General features: G+C 67.9%; 1 protein-coding gene across 8 annotated transcripts in view; it reads right to left on the reverse strand.

Annotated features, from left to right (window-relative positions):
- Window positions 1–11,124, reverse strand: part of KCNQ1 (potassium voltage-gated channel subfamily Q member 1) — a 321,605-nt gene extending 310,481 nt beyond the window's left edge. For 3 of the 8 annotated variants that reach the window (XM_066252330.1, XM_066252333.1, XM_066252337.1), the window contains exon 1: window positions 10,654–11,123. In XM_066252330.1, coding sequence (XP_066108427.1) covers window positions 10,654–10,991 — 338 coding nt within the window. In that variant the 5' untranslated portion in view covers window positions 10,992–11,123. Of the gene's footprint in view, window positions 1–10,653 lie in introns of all 8 variants that reach the window. The other 5 variants (XM_066252332.1, XM_066252334.1, XM_066252335.1 and 2 more) reach the window with 3 other exon arrangements.
- Window positions 11,125–13,149: the final 2,025 nt, after the last annotated feature.

Below are 13,149 nucleotides of genomic sequence, written 5' to 3' on the forward strand. Positions count from 1 at the left end.
CAGATGCCGACGGTGCCATCCTGAGTCCCCTCCAGGACAGCGGAGGGAGCTGACCGCAGCCAGCGACACTGGCCAGCCCCTCGCCTCCCCTCTGAGGACAGTAGCCCCCCGACCAGGAGGGAGGACGCCCCCAGCACCCCGTCTCCTCCTCTGTGAACCCTACCCCTGCAACGGGCTGACATTGCCAGGGACCGGCAGGGCATGGCGGGGTGGGGCCTGGGGCCCCCGGGGTGTCTTGGCACCGACAGGCACCCTGTCCAGACTGGAGCTTGGCCAAAGTGTCGCTCGTCCCCTGGAAGGGCCCTTCTCTGCTCCAGGCCTCGGCTTCATCAGCTCTAGGATGGGGCGGCGAGGCCAGAGCATGCTCCAGTCTCCTCAGTAAGGACGGCCACCGTCCGACCTTGTTGGTGACACGTCCAGGCAGGGAGGCCCCCAAGAGAATCGGGCACCTTCCTGGGTCACTTGGGGTGAGCCGCGGACCAGCTGCTCCGGGCCAGGACGGGAGGGGCGCCCTCACCACCACCCCCACCCCGGGGTCGGTGCCGCTGACCTTGAAGCCGTCCCCAGCTCCCTGGGGAAAGACGGGTCAGGTTACAAGCCAGGGCAGGTGACACCAGGAACCACCCAAATCCAGAACAACCCAACCCGGTGAGGCTCAGCTCCTGCCACGGCCTGCCAGGCTGGTGATGACCTTCCCAGCCCTCAGGAGACACCTCTAGGGGGCAGCCCGGCCAGTCCGCCCCCCCTGGGGGCTGTGCAGGCTCCAGACACACTGTCCTCACCCACCCAGCAAGCACCGGTGTTCAGGGTGCGTGCAGGTCTCACTCCAGCGGGCTCACCGGGAGGCCAGTCCCTCCGACACCTTCTCCCAGGTGCCTCCGGCCGGGAAGTTCCTCGAGAGACGTGGCAGTGGTGGGCAGAGCACGGAGCCCAGCTGCCCCTCCCTCCCAGCCGCCCACTCCAGCCGTCCGGGCCTCAGACTGGCCAAGACGGCACCCCAGGGCTCAGAGCCGGCCACCCTGGGGACACCAGGCTGGAAAGCGGGGTCCCCTATTGTGTTCAATCCCCTCGGGACAACTTGCTCGGGGGAATAACAACCAGAAATCACCCGAAAGGGGGCGGGGAGGGGGGCTGGACATGACCTTGGGGTCCTGTTTTGTCACTTCTGTTATAAAAAAGCAACCATCTATTATGGTTAAACAACCCATATTTTTAAAGTAGAAAATTCAAGTTAAGCAAAAGTTTAAAAACCACCACCCAGGAACCACACCCAGGGGTGACGATGAGGACACCCCGCCCTGTAACCTGCGTCACCTCCCAGAAGATGCTACACAAACCCATCGTGGGGGGGGGGGGCGCCCAGCAGCCGGGGTGGGTGGGGGGTTCCTTGTTGGGCGATGAGAGGGTTTGGTTTATTCAAAGGGCCCCTGTCAAAAATGGATGGTGGGAGACAGGGCAGGGTCAGGACCCTGGGGGACTTGGGGACAAGGAGCAGATGGACGTGGGAGTAGCACGCCCTGGCCGCCTTGGGCTCCCTGGGCTCAGTCACAACACGGGGGTGTGCAGACAGCCAAGATCCAGCTGCCGGTGGGCTCTCCAGGAGCCTCCAGTCTCCCCAATTCAGACTCAGAACCCAGTTCCGTGGCTCCCGGGGCTCCCTGAGCCAGAGTCCCCGGCTGACCGCGGCCACCCCACGCTCTCTGCCGGGAAGGCCCGCGGACGCCCCCGGGCAGCGTGACTTTGAGGCGGCAGGAGCTGGGCAGCCAGGCCTTGATAAGAGCACACACAGGAGGCGGGGCCCGCCCCGGGGACAGGCCCGCCAGGCCCGCAGAGCCCCCAGCCCTGCCCACCCCCCCCCCCACCCGCCCGCCCGCCCCGTGCCAAGGGCAGTCAGAACATTCCGGAGGTGCCCGGAAGTGCCTCCCCACCTCGGAGTGAACACGGAGACCTTGAGCGGCCTCTGATCCAGGGGAGAGAGGGGGTGGGGGCGGGGGTGGGGGGGAGAGAGCAGCCTCCACCTCCCATGTCATCCCCGTCTGATGACCTGAGGACAGGCCTCTGCAGAGACACAGGGAGGTCAGCTGGTCACCCAAGGGCACACAGTGGGTCAGGGGCAGCCAGGGGCAGAGCACCCTGTTGGGACTCCCCACTGATCACACACACACACACACACACACACACACACAATTCCAGGCCCCACCTTGCTCCCTGTGTCTCCGAAAGGCCCCCCTCGGTACCCCCCTCGGCACCCCCCTCGGCCCCTCACCCACCTCCACCCAGCAGCGCGAGAGGCTCAATCCAGGTCGGGACCCCCAACCCTGAGACCCTGCCCATGGCTGCCTGGTGCCTCAGAAGGAGCGTCGGCTCCTGGCCAGGCCGCACAGCCCCTGCGAGCCCCCCCCAGCCAGCCGGAACAGGTCCCCTTCCTGCGCCTGCAGATGGCCACCTGTCCCTCTGTCCACCCATTCATTCCCCCATCCGCCTGCCCACCCCACTGCCAGCCGCTGTGGCTGCTGCCCTTGGCCAGCAACGCCCGCCCTCCTGTGTACCCCCCAGCCCCCTCGGCCAGCAACGCCCGCCCTCCTGTGTACCCCCCCAGCCCCCTCGGCCAGCAACGCCCGTCCTCCTGTGTACCCCCCCAGCCCCCTCGGCCAGCAACGCCCGTCCTCCTGTGTACCCCCTCAGCTCCCTCGGCCAGCAACGCCCACCCTCCTGTGTACCCCCCCAGCCCCCTCGGCCAGCAACGCCCGCCCTCCTGTGTACCCCCCCAGCCCCCTCGGCCAGCAACGCCCACCCTCCTGTGTACACCTCCCAGCCCCCTCGGCCAGCAACGCCCGCCCTCCTGTGTGCCCCCCAGCCCCCTCGGCCAGCAACGCCCGCCCTCCTGTATGCCCCCCCAGCCCCCTCGGCCAGCAACGCCCGCCCTCCTGTGTGCCCCCCCAGCCCCCTCGGCCAGCAACGCCCGCCCTCCTGTGTGCCCCCCCCGCCCCCTCGGCCAGCAACGCCCGCCCTCCTGTGTGCCCCCCCAGCCCCCTCGGCCAGCAACGCCCGCCCTCCTGTGTGCCTCCCCAGCCCCCTCGGCCAGCAACGCCCGCCCTCCTGTGTGCCCCCCCAGCCCCCTCGGCCAGCAACGCCCGCCCTCCTGTGTGCCCCTCAGCCCCCTCGGCCAGCAACGCCCGCCCTCCTGTGTGCCCCCCCAGCCCCCTTGGCCAGCAACGCCCGCCCTCCTGTGTACCTCCCCAGCCCTCTCGGCCAGCAACGCCCACCCTCCTGTGTACCCCCCCAGCCCCCTCGGCCAGCAACGCCCACCCTCCTGTGTACCCCCCAGCCCCCTCGGCCAGCAACGCCTGCCCTCCTGTGTACCTCCCCAGCCCCCTCGCCGCAGGCCCGGCTCCCCCAAGAGGTTCCACTCTCAGGCGGGGTCACCAAGGGGCACCTCTTCCGCCAGGTCCCGGGCTTCACAAGGGCAGGACATGTCCCTTTCACCCGCCCCGCGCCCAGGCCCAGGGGAGGGGGGCGCCCACAGGACCGCATGTGTGTGAGCCCCAGCCCACCGCGCCCGGGGCCCTGACAGCTGCCGCCCTGATCGGAGCAGACACGTCACATAGCTCCGGCCACCCCACCAGAGTCAGCACAGTCTAGAAACCGAGGCCTCGGCTGGGAGCTGCCCCGGGCAGCAGCAAGGGCCAGGACAAGGCCAGCCGGTGGGGGGAGGGGTTACAAATCAATGCCAGAGTCCGAGGCCCCCACACCGACCCCCCAGCCCCCACACCGACCCCCCAGCCACGCACTCTCGGGTCCAGAGGCTCGTCCCCCCGTGCATAGGCACACAGTGGCCGCGGGGACGGCCACACCCCATGTCTCCGGAATCCAGGCCCCAGACAGCTCCCTGCGCCCTGTGGAAAGATGACGGGGCCGGGTCTCCTCCTTGAGCTGAGGACACTCTGCCGCCTGCCAAGTCTCAGGCTTTGGCTACATTGGCCCAGGACACACAAAAAAGCCCACAGGACAGTGGTCCACACCAGCCATGTTGGGGGCAGGGCTGGCCGGAGCCCCAACCGCCAACAGACACTCTCTAGAGCTGCCCCCCACCCCGCTCTGAGGACAGTAGAGGGCCGACCAGTGTGCCCAGCGGTGCTGGGAGTGGCATGCAGCCACCCAGGACTCCACACACTTGTCCATCACTCCATCCATCCACCCACCTGCCCACCAATCCATCTGTCTGTCCATCATTCCACCTGTCCATCCGCCCCTCCTCTCCCCACCTGTTGGTCTGTCCACCTGTTTACTCGGCCACCCACCCTTCAGGACCACCGAGTCCATGCTGGGCTGGGGGGTACGAGACCTCCCCTTGTTCCACGGTCACTGGGAGAGCTGTGGACAGCTGGGCTCACAGAAGCCTGGATGCCCCTCAGGAGGGGACCGGTGACCCCACACCCCGGGGCACAGCCGTGACGCAGCGTGTGGCCTTCCCCGCACTCGGCCAACACTTGACAGGATCAGGACACAGTGCCGTCATCAGCTGAGGGTCACTGTGCGTCTTTTCCATCGTGTCCCTGGCTCCTGAGTCCCGGAGAGACCCAGCCCGGCCCCCACGCTCCGGGGATGAGCCTTCGGTGCATGGCCCGGACTCTGGACCCTGCTTTCCTCTGGTCCCGAGCGGCTGTTTCCAGCCCTCTCAGCACCCACCCCGGAGCGAGGCCTGAGGAGTGGGTCTGGCTTGCCCTGCTCTCTGGTGTTGACCCAATTCCTCAGCGCCCCGTGTGAAAGGGTCCGTCCTCTCCTGCTCATTTCGAGGTGCTGTCTACATCTACATCTTTGACTTAAACTGTCCCAGACAGTTGAGTCTATACTTGACCTTAGCGTCTGCTCCTGTGGCTTATCTGCCTGTCCACGGGCCACCACCACACTGGTTTAACTACCCAAGCTTCGCGTTTTATGATATCTGGAGCCATCCCAGCCAAGAACGTGGATGTGACTTTTACAAGGGACGTAATGGAGCAGAAAACCAACCCATAAAACCCGTCAGGATCCGCTAGCCAGAGCACGTGGTTCCCGGGTCTGCCCGGCACCGCCCCAGGCTCTCCTGGGCTCCCCTCTGCCGGCTGGGGGGGCAGGGGCACCTCCGGGAGGGAGAGGCCTGTCCTCTGGGTCAGGGTCCCGCTCACTGTCCACACTGGGTGAGCTATCCCAGGCCTGCAGGTGGAAGAGGCTGCCCTGGCCCGGGCTGTGCTGGGGGCCCCAGGGTGGCCGGCGGTCTCTGCACAGAAACCGACTTTCCCAGGGCTGAAGGGAGTCGGGGGCGGGGTGGGGGTGGGGGCGGGGGCGGGGGTGGCTCTCTGGCTGGCTGGCCTGGCTTCAGTTCCTGTTTTCTGGTTCTCTCTAGAACTTCTTCGCCTGGTCTCAGCAGCAAGTGCAACAACAGGAACAAAAAAGTCTGAGGAGCCGCCCCCCTGACTACCAGAGAGCGTCGTCTGACGAGAGCAGCGGAGGAGACACCCACAGCCCCCGCCCCAGCAGGTGGGGGTGGCCGGGAGGGTGCCCGCTGCCGAGACGGGGGTGCCCGCTGCCGAGACAGGGTGCCCGCTGCTGAGACAGGGTGCCCGCTGCTGAGACAGGGTGCCCGCTGCCGAGACACGGGTGCCCACTGCCGAGACCTGGGTGCCCACTGCTGAGACAGGGTGCCCGCTGCCGAGACGCGGGTGCCCACCCGCTGCCGAGACCTGGGTGCCCGCTGCCGAGACACGGGTGCCCGCTGCCGAGACACGGGTGCCCGCTGCCGAGACCTGGGTGCCCGCTGCCAAGACAGGGTGCCCGCTGCCGAGACACGGGTGCCCGCTGCCGAGACGCGGGTGCCCGCTGCCGAGACCTGGGTGCCCGCTGCCGAGACACGGGTGCCCACCCGCTGCCGAGACCTGGGTGCCCGCTGCCGAGACACGGGTGCCCGCTGCCGAGACGTGGGTGCCCGCTGCCGAGACGTGGGCCAAGACACGGGTGCCCGCTGCTGAGACGTGGGCCGAGACACGGGTGCCCGCTGCCGAGACGTGGGTGCCCGCTGCGGGCCTCGGAGGTCGGGGGCAGGCAGCCATCAGGAGCTTCCTGGGGCAGGGCCGTCCGTCGAGAGTGCCCGGGGAGGGGCACCAGGTGGACGCCAGGGGTGTGGACACCAGGGGTGCAGCTTCCTCTAGCTGGAAGGCTCCAGAGCATCGTGGGAGCTTCAGCTTCCGGAGGGACACGGGATGGCTCTCCTGGTGTGGCGCGTGTGCCCGGCGGCGAGGCCTCAGTCTCCCCGGACCCGGACCTGGACCCGCAGGTCGCTCAGCAGAGAAGGGGAACGAGGGGCAGGTCCAGAGTCCCCGGGGTGGGCAGGACGGGCCCTCAGGCCAGTGGTCCCAGCCTCTGCCATCCAGGCATGGCAGGTGGACACACGGATCTGGGGTTTGGTCAGAGGGTCCTCCTTGGAGTCACCGGGGCCACGCCTGGGTCTCCCAGTGCCCAGAAGCATCACACTGTGAGGCGGGCAGCAGTGGGTCCCACCATCAAGGGCTGTCGCCCCCCCGACCCCCTCTGGCTTTTTGCCCAGGCCATGCAGATCTGCCCCCCACCCCCCAGGTAGGGCCTCTGTAAAGACAGAGTTCCTGAAAAATAAAACAAAAGAAGGCACGCTCTTAAACACTCCGGGGGCCTACAGAAACCTCCCCCCAGACTCAGGAAGGCCCCCGCGGCTCTGCCCGAGCTCACGCCCCTCCCAGACCCAGGATCGCCGCTGGGTAAATACGGCAGCAGATGGTGCCATCAGGCCCGGGTCCCACAGTGGTGTGGCAGGAGTGGAGCCAGGGGCAGGGACAGGGTTTCGAGCTGGACGCCAGGTGACCCTTTCATGAGCACCTATCCCTGCTGGGTGCCCAGTAAAGATGAAAACAGCTCCCAGTGGCCGCCGCTGACCCACTCACACCCTGTCACGGCCAGGAGCCCTGAGGGCCGGCACCCGAACACACTGCCCCCAGGGCTCCCGGAGTGGCCACGGCCGGAGGCTCAGGCCAGGTGTCGGCAGGGCGGGCTCTTCCCAAGGCCTCTCTCCTCAGTGTGGTCAGTGAGGGCTCTCCCGACAGCCAGGGGCGGGGCCGGGAGCCACACAGGGAGAAAAACCCCACCAGGAATTCCCCGTGTCACCGGGAATCGGGGCCAAGTAACAAAGGGCCACCTCAGGAGGGGTGGCAGAGACAGCCCTACAGCCCGTCCTCCATGCCGGTGCCCCGCCCCACCCCGCCCTCGCTGCCCACTCCACGCCACCCCGACCAGCTCCCCGCAGGGTCCGCAGCCGGGCAGCGTGGGGGCACGGGGCCTGTCTGCAGGCTCAGCCGGGCAAATGCCCAGCACTGTCAATGATTAACACCGCTGTGAAGGTGCCGCCAAAGCCACCGGAAAGTTCTTGGGAAGGGCAGGAGTGGCAGGGCAGGACAGGTGGCACGGAGCCAAGCCCCTGTCCACTCGCTGCTGGGACCCTCTGTCACGCCCCGGGCTCAGCTGCACAGGATTCCCGAGCGTCCCCTAACCATGGCGGACGCCGACCTTGAGGGGCGCACCGGGCGCTGCAGGGGGAAACCGAGTCACAGAGGAGGAGGTGCGCCAAGGCTCAGACAGCCACGGTGGCAGCCTGACTCGGGCTGTGTGCATGGGCAGGAGGGAGCAAGGACCAGCTGGAAAGCTGTCACCTGTCATCCTGCAGCCCAAGATCTGGGAGAGGGGCAAGAAGTGCAGGGAGTGGGGGAGAAGCAGCAGCAGGCGGGGAGAGGGGGAGGGCGGTGCCTGGGGGCTCCTGCAGCTAGAATCCCCTCACCGGCTGGGGTGGGGGGTAAGGAGCCCAGGGAAGCCTTGATTCTGCCCACCACAGGGAGAGGGGGCAGTCCAGCAGCCAGGGCAGGTTGCTATGGGAACCCTGGCTCCCACTCCAGTCTAGGCATCTCCCCTGCCTGACCCACCCACTGCTCACACTCGGCCAGGCCCATCAGCAAGGCCACCGGGACACCTGGCGCTCTCAGCGGGAGTGGGAGCTGCCACATCGTGCTGGGGAGACAGGAAGCCCCAGGAGCAGGGCTGGGGGCGGGGCGGGGGCAGCAGTGTCCTGCTCCCTGACCCCAGCAGGCAGGCCAGGCCAGGCCAGGTGCACACCAGATGGGGCAGGGGTTCCCCGACGAGGAAGGGACAGGATTTCCTGGACCGCTTTTCTCGTTGCGCCTGGGAGAGGGTGCCCAGCCCTGTGCGCCCCCCACCCCCACCCCAGACAGCGGTTCCCACCTCAACCCCCACGTGCACATAGGGCCCGGCCTCAAGGGCAGGCTGGTCCTTATCACCTGGTAACCAAGCCAGGCCCCAGGTGGCACATTTCACAACCCTCACCAAGGACGGGGCTCTTTTCCTGTCACTATCTTGGGGGCCGAGGTAGCCATCCACCCCCCCTGGCTCAAAGGCCAGGCCCCCCTCAGGGTGTCTGGGGCCCTGCTGACCTCCTGGAGACATTGGGGGTGAGGGGCACCTGCCTGGCCAGGGTACCGTCCATGGGGACCTCGGCGGGTGTGCGGTCCCCGGGGGCCACCTCTTACGGGAAAGGAACAGAAACACGAAGCCAGGGTGGCAGGGTCACCCTCAGAGCACCCCTCTCTGCCCCCCCCCCACAGGGACGCTGCTTGGCTGCTATCCCCAGAAATCACTCGGCCCCACCAGTTCCTGAGAGGCCGGGCGAGAAGGCGGTCTGCTGAGCAAACTTCCGAGAGCCGAACAATCGGAATCAGGAAGAAAACACAAGTGTAAGCAGAGACTTCCTCTGGGGTGCGGCGAGCCTCTTCCTCCACACAGCACCGCCGTGGCGGGCAGCCCGGGCCCGCACGCCCACGGGCCCCAGTGCCCCGCAGGAGAACCGGGAGCCCTCCAGGTGGGGGGCACTGCAACCCCGCCCGGCAGCCCTCGGCCCACGCCTGCCCGCCTCTGCCAGGAACCGGCCCCAACGGCCACAGGAAGGAGAGGTGGTTGGACGGGGTCCGCTCCACGGCCCCACCCCCCGGGCCTCTCAGGAAGTGTGAGGTCTAGCAGGTGAGGGCTGGGAGGGACCCTACATGCACAATGACACCTGCCAGACCGGCGTGGGCTGGGTGTCTGCCCAGCGGCACTGGACTCGGGTGGGGTCCCTTGAGGTCACAACACACGAACATCCCAAGTGCAGCCACGTTAGCGGCTGCTGCAGCCTCAGGCAGAACCCCACTCCCACAGGCCCGCGATGGCCCCGGCTTCGGTGCCTTCCGACGCCAGGGGCTGGGGTGGGAAGAGGCTTGGAGACGGTGGCCCATCCGTGCCTTTGGAGACATTGTTTTCTGCCCCTGTCGGCACGGGGGGGGGACCACCCGCACTCCCAGAGGACCACAGGTGAGAGGCTGCGGCTGCTCCACCTGCCCAAGACGATGTTCCAAGTGGGCGGGCTCGGCTTCTGCTGCACCCCTGGGGCCCCTCGTGGGAGAAAACAGGGCTCTGGACCCCCCTCCCCACCCAGCCAGGTCTCTCTCAGCCCCAGCAGGTCTGAGCGATGACAATAGGGAGCCGGAAGACCACCCCGTGCAGCCCCCACGATTAGTATGGGGACAACTGAACGAAGGCCCACAGAATGGAGGTTGGCACCACCCCAACAGGCAGCTGGCCAGGCAGCCAAACACAGGGCCATGGCACCGCGGCTGCGGGCGGGCTCCAGGCAGGCCCCGGGGGAGGGCAGCTGGAGGAGTCCACTTCCTTGTGCCCTTGTGCCTGAGCAATGGGGTGCCCTGCCCTGCCCCAGCCAGGCATGCCACTCTGGGAACTGGAGCCACAGGGTACAGCAAGGGCCAGGTGCTGCTGCTGGGAGGACCCGGCTCCCTCCCTGGGCACAGCTTCTTCCGATGGAAGGCTGGGCACACACGGGGCCTGGTTGTCCCTCCCCTCCACATGCCCCCTTGGGGCTCCTCTGCTGCAGTCCAGGTTTGCATGAGCCTGACGGGGTGTGAACCGTTCCCAGCAGCCTGCTGACCCCTCAGGGAACACCACCAGGCCTCCTGCCCTCCAGGGCAGCCGGGTGCCTGCCGGCCCAGGAGACACCCCCCCCCCACACACACACACACACACTCACAGGGTCTGCCTGGACCTGGAAGCGTGGGGCCCTCCCCTCTCTGCAGCTCCTGAGTCGAGGGTGCCAGCCAACCCTGGGGAACTCTGTCCCCTGCACCCGAGGGCACGCTCCCCGGGGCTCACAGCCCTCCCCAGAGTGAACGATCCACACCTGGACCGTGCCTGCAGGAGAAGCTGCACCAACTTCTAGACCCGGCATCCTCCTCCAGCCGGCTCTGCACACACGTGCCTGGGAGGGCCAGTGGGGAGCTCCCACCTCAGCCAGAGGTGTCCCTGAACGTCCAGGGACAGGCTCTCCGCGGGGGTTTCTGTCCTTCCCCTTAACCCGTTCCTTCCCTCCCCGGCTGCTCTTAGCGGCGCGCCCGCCTTTCGAATACAGACGGTCCGGTCCGGGTGGCTGCAGGTGGCACGGGCACAGCGCCACCCCCAAGCCCCCGCACAAGCCCCTCCCCGGCCGCAGCAGGAGCCCCTCCGGAGCGCGGCCTTGCCGGCGGCGATACTCACACGGCGAAGTGGTAGATGAAGCACTTCCAGCCGGTGGGGCGCTCGAGGAAGTTGTAGACGCGGCCCTGGATGTGGGTGCGCGCCAGCAGCGGGCGGCGCGCGCTGTAGATGGAGACGCGCGGGTCGAGGCTCACGGGCGGCCGCGGGCCAAGGTCGGCGGCGGCGGCGGGCGGCGCGGCGGGCGCATAGAGCGCGCTGCCGGCCGGCCGGTCCTCCGCCAGCTCCAGCGAGAACGGAGACTTCTTGGCCAGGCCCGCGCTGCCCCTCCGGGCGCCCGGCAGGCGGCCCCAGCCCCAGCGCTTCCTCTCGGCCCGGGGTGGGGAGGAGGCCGCGGACATGGCCAGGCAGGAGGGAGGGCCCGCGCGGGCCGGCCGGGCGGCGGTACCGGGAGCTGCTGCGAGGGCGGGCGTCGGGGGCGCAGTGCGGGCGTCCGTTGCTGCCAGCCCCGCCGCGGGGGGCCGCTGCCCGCCCCTCCCGGGCGTGGGGGCGGGGCCGGGAGGGGGCAGTGGCCGCCCTCGGGTCCCCGGGGGACGGGGCGCCCCGCCCCGCCGCGGGCCAGATGCCCCGCCCCCGGCCAACCGGCGCTCCAGGGGCGCCCCAGCCCGCGGCGAACCGCGCTCACCTGCCTGGCCCCGCCCCGCCTCTGCCCACCTGTTCCGCCTGCTCCTTTCGCATTCACCTGTGTGCCCCGCCCCCGCCCTCTGGGCCCGCCCCACCTGTGCCCACTTGCTGGGCCCCACCTGTGCCCACCTGCTCAGCCCCACCCACGCCCCCCTGCTCCGCCCAGAGCAGTGCCCCCTGCCGCGCCGGTAAAGACAGCTCCAGCCTCCAGCCGTAGGTGCAGCGACAGCGAACCGCGCAGCTCGAGCAGGAGCGGCCTTGGGTTCCGGGCACCCCCTTGACCCGCTCTGGGTCTCTCTGGAGAAGCGGTTGGGGGATAAAGGGGAAGGAGGGGCGCCTGGGGCACAGGAGACCAACCCTCCTGGCACAGGCAGGACAGTGCGTTAGTCCCAGGAACGCTGGGGGGGGGGCTTGCTGGGGCGCAGGCCCGGCCAGTAGGGAAGAATGCAGTGGGATCTGTGCCCACTGGGGCTGGGGGGCCTGGGGGGCACAGGGGCCGTCCAAGCTCAGGGCCAACCCAGTGGGAGCCCTGCGGGTAGGAAGGATGCCGGCTTTCTGGAGGAGGCTAGGATGGGTTCTGGACAGGGTCTGACCAGCAGGCCTGGTGGGCCTGGCTTTGTCTGGGCAGGTAGGGGACAGGCATTTGCACCCCCCTAGGGACATGGAGAGGAGTGAGTGTTTTGTCATCCTGGACAGTCAGGGCTGCCGCTGCCCTGGGTGGGCTTCCCTGAGGGAGGCGGGTGTAGAGGTGGGTGGTGGGGGCAGCAGGTTGGCTCGGGGCCCCCACACTGCCTCCGGCCATCCACTGCTGCTCTGGTGTTTGGTCCCTGCACGTTGCACAGGCACCAGGGCGAGTGAAGGACAGGTTGACCAACAGAAAACAACAGCCTCTCTCTAGACACTGCAGTGGGCAGAGGGGTAACTGTCCCCCAGCTATGCCAGGGTCCCCTAACTGAGGAGGCACTTCCCAGGTACTCACTGAGCACCCCGGGCTGGTTTATTTAATGTGCCTCCACCACACACACACACACACACACACACACACCAAGGAGTCCGCTCTGGACGGTGGGCAGAGCCTATCCGGCCCCCTCCCGGACTCCTCCCCACCCTGGGTTGGTGCTGGCACAGTGGGTGCAGTTTATCCTGCAGAGAGAATGAATGAAGCGGGTCCCAGCCCGTGCTGGGCGCCAGGGAGGCTTGGCTGCCCAGGCGGCGGTGAGAAACCCTGCTGGGAGGTGCGCGGGTTAGGGAGCCACTGGGCAGGGCGCCAGGAGGAGGCGGAGAGCCCGCCTAGCCGGGGGCCTTGAGGGGGCGGCCAGGGCACACAGCGGGCTCCCGTTCAGGCTGCACTTTCCGAGTGAATGCGCTTGCGAGGGAACAGGATCTGCCCGGCCTCCGGGCAGCAGGAGGAAGGTGAGCGTCTCCTGGCCAGCGTTAGGACACCTGGACAGCCCCCAGAGAAGCAGAGAGGTGGATTTCCGCCCCCCAACCACGCACAAGAGGATGCTGCATTTCGAATGAATGGGAGGCTTCTATGCACATGAGGCCTTAGGGGTCCTACAAGACACAGGGGGTGAACTCCTCCACCACCTGGGAGTGGGGAGTCCTCCCCCTTCCCCTGCCGACTGCCTGAAGTCCAGAGACAACGGCTGGCTGAGATCCACAAAGTAAAAACCAGGTGACCAGCTCGAACAGTCCCTGCAGTTCAAATCACCGGCAGAGAACTAACAGCACCGGACACAGATCGCCCGAAACCGAGAGAAAAGGACATGGGGGGAGGGGGAAGGGGGAGACAAGGACGTATCCAGTTCACAAGGAGAGGGGGTTCCCCATCTTTGCCCTTACGGGGAAACGTCCAATGTCACTTGTAACAAG

The sequence above is a fragment of the Saccopteryx bilineata genome, chromosome 1, assembly GCF_036850765.1.
Source record: "Saccopteryx bilineata isolate mSacBil1 chromosome 1, mSacBil1_pri_phased_curated, whole genome shotgun sequence".
Lineage (NCBI taxonomy): Eukaryota > Metazoa > Chordata > Mammalia > Chiroptera > Emballonuridae > Saccopteryx > Saccopteryx bilineata.